Source organism: Aplysia californica, unplaced genomic scaffold (genome assembly GCF_000002075.1).
Source record: "Aplysia californica isolate F4 #8 unplaced genomic scaffold, AplCal3.0 scaffold00373, whole genome shotgun sequence".
NCBI lineage: Eukaryota > Metazoa > Mollusca > Gastropoda > Aplysiida > Aplysiidae > Aplysia > Aplysia californica.
The window spans coordinates 258,589-268,664 of NW_004797643.1; the positions used below are offsets into that span (position 1 = coordinate 258,589).

Consider the following 10,076-nt stretch of genomic DNA (forward strand, 5'->3'; position numbering starts at 1 on the left):
AAAAAAAGCGAGTAGGGAGGGGCATCTTTTAAACACCCAGACACTTTATCAAAATTTTACAAAATATTGTTAAGTGTATTAAAAAATTAATAGAAAATTTGAAATGATAGGCTTTTATAATAAGAAGAATTTCAATACATATTGCACTAATTTGTGACTTTTCTCATTTGACAATGTCCCACCCCCTGCACAGACAGACGACACATGGCATCGAAGATGTTATTCACACGCCAACCACACTTCAATGACATTCTTTGAAGGCACTGTCAAACCTCCACGAGACTTCAAAAACAGCGAGGAAGTTACATTTGACACACTGAAGTCAACTAAGGTTTCACATTTTCAAATGCTTTGTCAACCTTAAAAATACAAAACCAGCAATGTAAGCAACTGTATTCTCAGAACAAATTGACAAGTATGCCAGACTAGATCTATGCACATACGTGCAGTTATCATCATGGCAAACTGAATTTTCTTCAATCTTTTTCATTCTGTTTTGACTGTGAGATGCATATATGGCTAAATCAGAAGGCACTTCTTCATCAAGTTCAGCGCCTTTGCTAGAGACTGATATTTTAAAAAACATTTTTCGTAGGCCTTTTAAATGTTTTACGGCACTCGCAACTGCATAAAGTCTTAAGAGCGCGAGGGACACTTTAAACATTGGTAGGACTTTAAACGTTAAACGATGGTAGGAAATTTTAAATTTTGCCCGGGTGGCGACCGAAGCCTACTCTTATCGATTTTAGACCACGAAGGGTCCTTTATAAGTGCGCATTTTGCATACGGGACCTCTGAGATTTTTTCGCCCTTGTCCGGGAAGGCTAGGGGTAGATCTTTCCTACCCGAAGATCAAGGGTGTGGATGAAAGAAAGAGGTAAGAAAGAGCCAAGGAGTGGCAGTACAAAGGCTGCAGAAAGAGTTCGGAGCCCTGAGGAGGTGGGGGCAGAAAGTGGAGACGAAAGCAGACGACAGAGAATGTAGAATTTTAGAGAACAAAATTTTTCCGTCACTACTCGGAGTCGAACCCGGGACCTTTGAATGAGAGCCCCACCAGACCCAAACGCTACGCAAACTGCCGTTTGGTCGACACTAAGTTTACAACTGAGGGAACTGAGCTGATCTCACAAACATGGCCGACCGCCGTCTGTGCTGCAGATTCACGTTACGCGACTCGCGCCCTCTCCTATTACTAGTTACTCCAAGGACAAAACCGATCGTTGTGCTACGATAGCCGCTTTGCGCTCTCAATCTGGCTAGCAAACCGAACCGAACCAAAGCTCTTGGATAATCTTGCCTCGAACCCCCGACGGGATGGTATTGAATTTGGATTATTCGAGGAATTACCAAGGTCCTTTTGGTACAGTCGTGTCGGAAATGGACGTTAGAGTTAGATTTGAGGTTCCGCCTCTCGGATGACATTGCAGTACATTGTATTTATATAAACTTTAATCACCCAAGACCATCTCCACTTTATGGTCTAGTAGTATATGACGACAGTGCCCATTTAGCAGATTCCCAACCGTTGTAGTATGTAAACAGCAGCTAGAGATAGTTCATAAGCTTAAAAACTCAACAATCTGGGGAACCCGGTGAGTTTAGGAAATTCCGAATTTGGTTTGGTCAAATTCTGAAGAGAAGAAACCAAATGAAACTGTTTGATGAGCTCACGTAGAACGTTTGATTCTCCAAACGCTTGGAAAAAAAACGAGATTTTTATTTAATATTATTTGGGGGGGGGGGGGGGGGGGATGAAATAATCGTCTCATTCTTAGATCGACCTTAAATTGATTTGTATATATCTGTTTATTAACTGTTTGTTGATAGCTGTTTGACATTTGAGGAGAGGTGCAAGTTTAGTGTAGAAGACTTACTTCGAGTAGGCCGCACTTTGCCAATCGAATTCACTAAAAATTTGATTTTGAGTCCGGACCAGCCATTTTTTTCTCTGTGGAGGGACAAAAGCTACAATTTTGGTATAATTCAACGGCATTTGACTAAATTCGATTATGATCTTCAAACTCAAACACACATGATTAATTATTGTTTTTTCAAGGTCGATAGTCTAATTGGTCGTATTGTCTCAAAAATGGTAGCTTTTGCCTCTCAAAGGAGAAAAATCTGACTGACCCCGACTCAAATCGGCTGAATTTGATCGGCAGTGTGCACCAGATATTAGGTATTTAATAGACCGAAGATGCGTCCCTTCCGCCAAAGATTCTCTAGAGAATTTTTGCCCCCACTGCGTTTGACTCACCCGACCATCTTCGCATGGTAGACCATGGTAGTCTCCTCTTACTAGTGGACGTCCGCCTGTATACATAAACATGGCGCCGAAAGCACTACACGGGCATTCCACATCCTAAAGAATCACAATATTAAGTCTCGCAGATCAAAAATCGCTTGTCGTGACTGGCGGGTGCTCTGGTGCGGTCTGCTCCTTCTTTCCTGTAAATCATCTATCGTCCTTAGCTCTACTTTTTTTTCTCTTTGTATGTTACTCTCTTGTAACACCTTAGATCCCCGGTACTTAAATGACCTATTTGTGTTGCAGGTGCTGTAAAACTATTACTTTAAAACCAAAGAAAAAATCTTTTATGAAACAAATTAGGCAATAAAGCAAAAACCTTGCGTTTGAGCTAAATGAACCACGTTGAGACATGTAGTTTCAGGAGACCGAGGGAAGTTGGGGGGGGGGGGGGGGGCATCAAAATAAGACGACAAATGGAAGGAATGGTTGAAAAATAAGAGGTAAGACATCCTCCAATCTCCCACAAAAAGTACACAAATGAAACAAATCAGAGATAAGGAAAGATGAGAAAATCATAAAATTTAAACGAAGACACACTTTGATCCAACTCTGTGCGAGTTAGAACTACTTTAATCATGTTTTTGTTATACAGGTTAGTAAAAATATAATGCAATAATTCAGGTAAGTTATTAAAGAAAATTTGATGAAAATAAAATAAAAAGAAAACAGAAAGAAACAAACAAAATTGGAACGATGTACAAGGTCAATAATAGATGACAATCTAGACTGTGAAAAAAACAAACTAGTTTTTTAAAAAAAGAAAGAAAAAGAAAAAGAAAGAAAATTCGTGCTAACGTAGACGGGTGGTGCCAAATTCCTTAGAGGACACCGGACAATTGCAGTGGCATTAAAATATCTGAACCTTTCGGGACATATTAATGTATACCACAGCGTCAACCAGGGGTTGGGTACATACTGGGGCGCCACAGAGATGTCACTGATTATGAAGTCACCACAATTTTACATGTATAATAACAAAGGACAACCCCCAATAGAACAAAACAATGCAAAACAACCCCCCCCCCCAAAAAAAAAAGAAAAGACTTTAAAAAAAAATAAAAGGTGGTTGCAAAACCTTCACTGTCTTCGCCCGTCGCATCTTTTCTTCGCCAATTTACGGATTATAAGACCAAAGTAAGCCAATACAGAGTGTGTTTTGTTCCCCACTTGTTTCTCTTTCTACTCTTTCTCCTTAGACGTAGGCTCGACCCTCTTCATGGCGCGTGCACGTATAGAAAATAAAGAAACGTGTGTAGGGACACTCAAAAAGACAAAACATTATATTATATATATATATATATATATATATATATATATATATATATATATATATATATATATATATATATATATATATATACATTTTCTTATAATTATAAGCAGGACTTTATGTCTGTTAATTGAGCTATATTCATAAATATTCGCAAAAGGTACGTACTAACGAAAAACAGCCTCGTCACAAATTCTTGTCTGATAATAGTTTCTGTTTGAGTGAGCTCCTTGTCTATAATATGATACACGTTTCTATTTGCGTGACTTCACTGTCTATGTGATACAAACTGCTCTTTGAATGAGTTCACAGTTTTAGAACACGTTTCTGTCTGCGTGTTCTCGCTGTTTAAAAAAAAAAAAAAGTTTATATTGATGAGTGAGCTCATGGTTTGTTTGAAAAAAAGTTTCTGTTTGTGTGTACTCACTGTTTGTCTGATACACGTTTATATTTGAATGAGTTTCACAATTTGTCTCTTGTAAATTGTTGTTCGTGTGTATTTTACATTTTGTCTAACCCCGATCTTGAGGAACCTGTTGCGCGAAACTGTCGTGAGCGGCCGTTTCCTTATTTGGGGACTCGTCAAGCAACGACTGGGCGAAACTTTGCGGTGAGGGAGGGGCCGGCGTATATGTGTGTGACGTCGAGGCCTGCCATTGGGTGACGTAGGCGAGCGACTGCGGGTTGTTGGCTGCGGCCACAGAGTGGGCGTGGTTCTGCGGAGGCTGTTGTGTGACCCGTGGCTGTGGGCGTGTAGGATCTGTGTGAGGGTGGGCGGCTGATGTGGTAGACCAGCGGGGGACGGTCTGAGTCAGGCGGACGAGGTCCTGGGGAGTCATAGACGGCTGTGGCAGGGATTGGAATCCTACGGCATTGCCTTGTCCTTGGACAGAACCTTGGGGTGGAGGGTTCTCGCCTGTCTGATGCTGCTGCTGTTGTTGCTGCTGCTGCTGCTGCTGCAGCTGCCAGAGCTGCTGTTGTGGAGGTGATTGCTGCTGTGTTGACGGCCACATTTGACCTATTTGCTGCTGTTGCAGTGGTTGTACTCCGGCAGGGGGCAATGGGTTCCACTGCTGATGTTGTTGCTGGACTGGCGTCATGGAGCCCTGTGAGGGATGAGGGCTGTGTTGGCGAGGCGGAGTCTGCTGATTATACACTGGTCCAGTTTGAGGCGACATTGGGTTGATATCATATTGTTGTTGTTGTTCTTGTTTTTGTGGCTGGTGGACATACTCTTGTTCAGAATGTCGCTGTTGAGCGTTTTGCTGTTGCCCCGGTTGAGGCGTTTGTTGCTGGTGCTGGGAGGAAGCTTGGACTGGGAGTTGCTGTTGCGGATTTTGGGTAAAAAGTTGTGGAAAATTTGGCTGATTCTCTCGTGGTTCTTGTGAATGTTGTGTGGGGACGTTTTGTGAAGTTTGGTGACTTCCTTGTGCTGTGGTGACGAGTTGGTCTTGTCTTGACGGGGCGGGGGGATGTTGTGTGGGCTGCCGTGTTTGCGTCTGTGTGGGCTGCCACATTTGTTTATATGGGGGCTGCTGATACTGACCACTAGAACTGACCGCTGGCTGTGAATTGTGAAACTGAGGACTTGGTGGCAGCGAGGAGATTCCCTGTTGTGGACTCTCGGGCTGAGACCACTGCCCTTTACCTGGTTGTCCCCCTTGACCGACTTCCTGGGCTTGTTCTTGTTGGCCAGCGGGGGCATTCGGTGGACTTGTTTGTCCCGGCTGGCTCGTCACAAAAGAAGGATGTACCGGAGTATTCACGTTTTGTGTGACTTGTGTTGGATATGTGGCTTTCTTAGCCTCGTTCTGGAGAACCTGTAAAAGGCTCGACGGACTCAGAGGAATAAGGACGTACTCGCCCGGCCCTTTGTAGATCTGGATGAAGCCTTTGAAATCTCCCTGTGTGGTGGCCGGTTGTACGGGGGACATAGGATTCACACGCGAGTTTGGGTTGGGAATAGAACTTTCTCGTGGTGCCTCGGTCTGTTGTTGTGTCTGGAAGTTGCCCGGATTGGTTGATCGAACTGGTGAGCTCTGTAGAGGACTGGGGAAGTCTGAGGTAACCCCTGTTCGGTTTTTGGGGTTCGATGTAACTCTTGGGACTCCTTCGTTTACGATTTCGTCCAGAAGTTTGGGCTGGTCAGACATGGTGCCAACGTCCAGTTGATGGACCGCCTGTGCCTGTTTGGGGTGAATGGCGGCTGCTCCGGAGAAGGAAGGTTGGGGGTCGCCTGGGTTACCAGGGACGCTCTGCTCGGTAGCTGTGGCAGTCGCTGGGAATGTGTCAAAAGACCGAGAAGGCTGAGCAGCCATCTGTGTATTGCTTGTCTGGGGCATTGGCGAGAAGGTTTGTCTCTTCGCTGCAGGAGGAACTGGAGGCTGGCTGTTCTCGTTGTTCATCGTCCCAGGTATGGGTTGGACGTGAGCTGTTGGTACAAATGTCTGCGCTGAGTGTCCGTGTGGAGGGGATTGGTTGTTGTGAGCGTTTGTGTTCCCTAGGGAGGGATTGGGGTAGGGAGGTGGTGGGCGAAATGTTTGTAAAGACGGAGTCATTGGTGGTGGGGGTTGTTGTCGTTGTTGTTGTTGTTGCTGCTGCTGCTGTTGGTTGTTTAGATTTCCCCCCGAAAAATACTGAGTGTTGGGTACAACTGTTCGCCCTGTATGGGGCTGAGTTTGGCTGTTCTGGCCATTCACACCGGCGGGGGGTGATTGTGGCTGGTCCTTTGGTACATGCGTGTGGACGAAAGGGGCCTGGGCCTGAGGCTGAGGCTGAGGCTGAGGCTGAGGCTGAGGCTGAGGCTGGATGTTTTGGCTGCCCTGAGCTCCGAGTTGGCCCGATGGTGAAGCTATACCCGGGGATGGTTTGATGACGTTCTTGTCGCTACCTCCCAGCGAGGAGAAGTCTTTGGTCTGAGCCTCGTTCTGGAAGTTGTTGCGACCTCCCTGGTCACCAGGGTGAAACATCTGTAGTTTTTGGATGTCTGACGACGGTTCCTTGTTATTGACCTCCTGTGTGGTGGTGATGGCGACAGTTTTCTGCACCGGTACCTGACTGTCGCCGGCCGGCTGGTTGTGGGTCACGGGATGAGGAGACTTCGGTCCTGTTGGGACCGCGCTTTGTTGAGGAGCTTGAGGGTTTGGTGGGGACGGACCAGGGATAAGTTGGTTTGCGAATGAGTTCTGTGCAGTGCGGACTACAGCACTCTGCGGTTGTGCGGAATTTGCCGGTGCTGATGAGGCCTGGTTCGGAGAGTTTGAGGGAGAATTTTGATTGCCTTGTGGTGAACTGCCTGTGGACAGCGGGTTGCTGTTGGTATTTGTTGGCACTAAGTTAGATGTGGTTGATCCGGGGTCACGTGATAGTCCCGCTGGAGTGTTGATAGACTGGTCTGTCTGCTCCATCAAGCCACCAGGCACCTGGTTTTGCATCATTTCGGAGAGACCTAAGTTTAGAGGACCCAAGTCCAGCGTGGCGTAAGGAGCGGAGTCTATGGATAATGGCGGTTGTTCCGGGGAGGCGGGGTGGAAGGTCGGGCGTTCTGAGGAGGTTGGCATTGCTGTTGTTGTTGGCTGGACAATAAACGCCATGAAACCTCCTCTGGCGGACCCTCCCTGACCGCTCTGACCATCCTGACCGCTGGCTGTGCCCTGGGAAACCCGGCCTAGGAACCCGCTAAGTGCGTCTTTGATCGCTGCGGCCGAGGATTCTGAGCTTTGAGCCGCTGACGAGGATGCTGTGCTTTGTGGTGCCGGCTTTCGGGGCTGTTCCACCTGCTTTATTTGTGTCTGGCGCTGTTGGGATGTCGGCGGTTTTGTTTTGGCTATCTCCGGAGACTTGGCAGGCTCTGAGTCCCCGTGGATGACATCTTTCAGCCTGGACAGTGTAAATTTGAGCTTCTTAAACGCCAGACTCTGTGGTGGATCGCTTGTCTTTTTGCTGGGAGCCCCGGCGGGTGCTGGCGTTTTCGGTGCTAGAACACGGTCGCTGTAGGCTTGTTGGATGACCGGGACATCGACTGGAGGTCCGGAGGAGAACGGGTCGATTCCAAAGGGGAACTCTCCGTTCTTTAGGGTTGGGGTGCGTCTTCCTGTGGGAGGCTGTTGTCTCCCCTGGTTCATAGAAGCGCCGGGGCGTGTCTGAGAGCGGAAGTTTAGGTTCTGGTATCTCATGGGAGGGGCTCGATTTAAACCGCGATTGGCTGGGTAACTTGGTATGGGCGGGGTTTGTTGAAAGGAGCCTGGGGGGGTTTGTGATTGGCTGGGACGGATGAGTGATGGGTGGGTATGTGAAGGACCAGACTGGGTGTAAGGAGTTCCAGCGCTGTAGCGTGTAGGGGGTGGGGGTCGGTAGCTGGGATGTCTAATTTGTTGACGGCTCTGGAAACCATTTTGTTGTCCGTTAGGATATCCTGAAGGAGCGCGAGCCTGCTGGGGGGAGGGCAAAGCCGGCCCACGCTGGGCTTGTGGTGCGTGGCCCAAGTTTGCGGCGTTGTAATTTTGCGGCATGTTAGACCCAATATAGCCGGCCGCTGGAGGCGAAGACATGCCCCTAGAGGGTGACACGGGCCTCGGGGGAGGGGCATAACTTTCGCGTCTGTGGGTGGGCGGGGGGAGAGAGGCGGTGCCCTGTGAAGTCTGCGGCCGGTTTTGGGCCTGGTATCTGCGCTGTAGCGAGAGGCGCATGGCTTCCACCTTGTCCTCGCTCACCCTGCACCTGCTCCGAAGGACCTGAGGACACCAGGACGACATACAGGGATACGTTTTAAGTTTGAGATTGAATGTAGTTGTTTGGGTTTTTTAAAAATAAAAGTTTAACGACACTTGCAACACAACTTAGGTCATACAAATGCCGGAGGTTAGAGATACTACTAGAGAGTAACATACACCATACAGATAAAAGGAGGAGAAAAAATAAGGACGGCAGATGTTGTACAGGAAAGAAGGAGCAAACCAGACAAGAGTACTTGCCAATAACCGTCGGGTTTGAGTTTCCACACAATAACGTCCATTCAGTGTTGCGCGGAGGAAAACAGACAAAAACAACAATATGATAGTAAAGAAGTAGGACAGGCATGCGTGGGGGGAACTAAGCGATCTCCTGTGATACATTTAAATACATGTATTGGGTACAATTTTAAACACTTGCCTCGTTTCTTTCAAACCTCTGAAATATACGTCACTGAAATGTAAGCTCCTCGGCGAACCCGAAAACAAATAGCCGAGATAGTTCACGTTAAACTGTTGCCGAAGACTGACTACTGTAACTCATAGAAATAAAAGAAAACAAACTGAGTTAAGCTCCTGAAAAACACCGAGTCTTATAATGGAGAAACACTGAGTATAGCAACTGAGAAAAGGCCGAGTGCCTGTGTGCGTGCAAGACCTACCTGTACAATTGACGTCTAATGTCATATAAGACTTACATGTAACATTGACGTCGCTCCGAAATCTCTACCATAAGTCTTACCTGAAAACTGACGTCATGTAAAACTTACCTGTAACGTTGACGTTAAGCTGAAGTATGTACCATAAATCTTACTTGAATCATTTACGTCATGTGAGACTTACCTGTACCATTAATGTCACGTAAGTCTTATCTGTAACGTTGACGTCAAGTAAGTTTTACTTGTAAAGTTGTTATCGCTCTGAGATCTGCACTGTAAGACTTATCTGTATCATTGGCGTCATGTAAGACTTACCTATAACACTGGCGTTACGTAAGCTGTTTCATTAATGTCACGTACAACATACCTGTAACGTTGACGTCATGTAAGACTTACCTGTAACGTTGGCGTCGTGTACGTAAGACTTACCTGTGACGTTGATGTGACGCTGAGATCTGCACCATAAGACTTACCTGTAGCACAAAGTCACATGAGACTTACCTGTAACGTTGACGTGACGCTGAGGTCTGTGCCATAAGACTTAGGCAGCGGGAAGCGTATGATGGCGTCTTGGTCTCGACTGCCGATGTAGACCATGCCGTCTGTCTCCTTGACTTCCATGACCTCAGAGACCTTGAGACCCGTGGGGTCATGGACGCTGCTCCTGACCCGCCCCCTGTCGTCCAGCTCGACAGCCATCCCTCTCTTGTGGTACATCATCTTCAGCTGCTGCATTGTTCGCCGCTTTGGACAATAAAAGGCACGAGCAGGTCAAGAGAAGATTGTAACGAAGAAGGGAGGATTTGGTGCCGCCTCCCTCCCCCTCCTCTTAATCGTTCCTTTCCCTCCCCGCCTCCCTCCCCTTCTCCCCGCCCCCTCCTCACTCCTGTATACCATCTCCCTTCCCTCCTTCCTCTCTCTCCTCTCCTTCCTCTCCCTCACAACTTCTCTCTCCCCTCCCCTCCTTCCTCCCCCTCCCCTTATCCCCCCTCACCCCTCTCCCTCACATCCTCTCTCTTCCTCCTCCTACTCCCTGTCCCTCCCCTTCTCCCTGTCCCTCCCCATCCCAGCTCCCCTCACACCCCATCTTATCCCCAACCCAACAC

General features: G+C 47.4%; 2 protein-coding genes across 2 annotated transcripts in view; both read right to left on the reverse strand.

The window, feature by feature from the left end:
• Window positions 1-3,757: 3,757 nt before the first annotated feature.
• Window positions 3,758-8,425, reverse strand: LOC106012438 (trithorax group protein osa-like). Its single transcript, XM_013085424.2, has one exon. The coding sequence runs from the start codon at window positions 8,333-8,335 to the stop codon at window positions 4,094-4,096; it is 4,242 nt and encodes a 1,413-aa protein (XP_012940878.1). The 5' UTR covers window positions 8,336-8,425; the 3' UTR covers window positions 3,758-4,093.
• Window positions 8,426-8,672: 247 nt separating this feature from the next.
• LOC101856199 (adipocyte plasma membrane-associated protein) overlaps window positions 8,673-10,076 on the reverse strand; it is a 10,928-nt gene continuing 9,524 nt past the window's right edge. The window contains exons 6-7 of the mRNA XM_013085425.2: window positions 9,472-9,714; window positions 8,673-8,684 (exon numbers count right to left, since the gene is read on the reverse strand). Of these exons, the coding sequence (XP_012940879.2) occupies window positions 8,673-8,684; window positions 9,472-9,714 (255 nt within the window). The remainder of the gene's footprint in view (window positions 8,685-9,471; window positions 9,715-10,076) is intronic.

Excerpts from the sequence above, each read along its gene's own strand:
- LOC106012438 (XM_013085424.2), bottom strand. The coding sequence starts at position 8,335 with ATGTCGTCCTGGTGTCCTCAGGTCCTTCGGAGCAGGTGCAGGGTGAGC.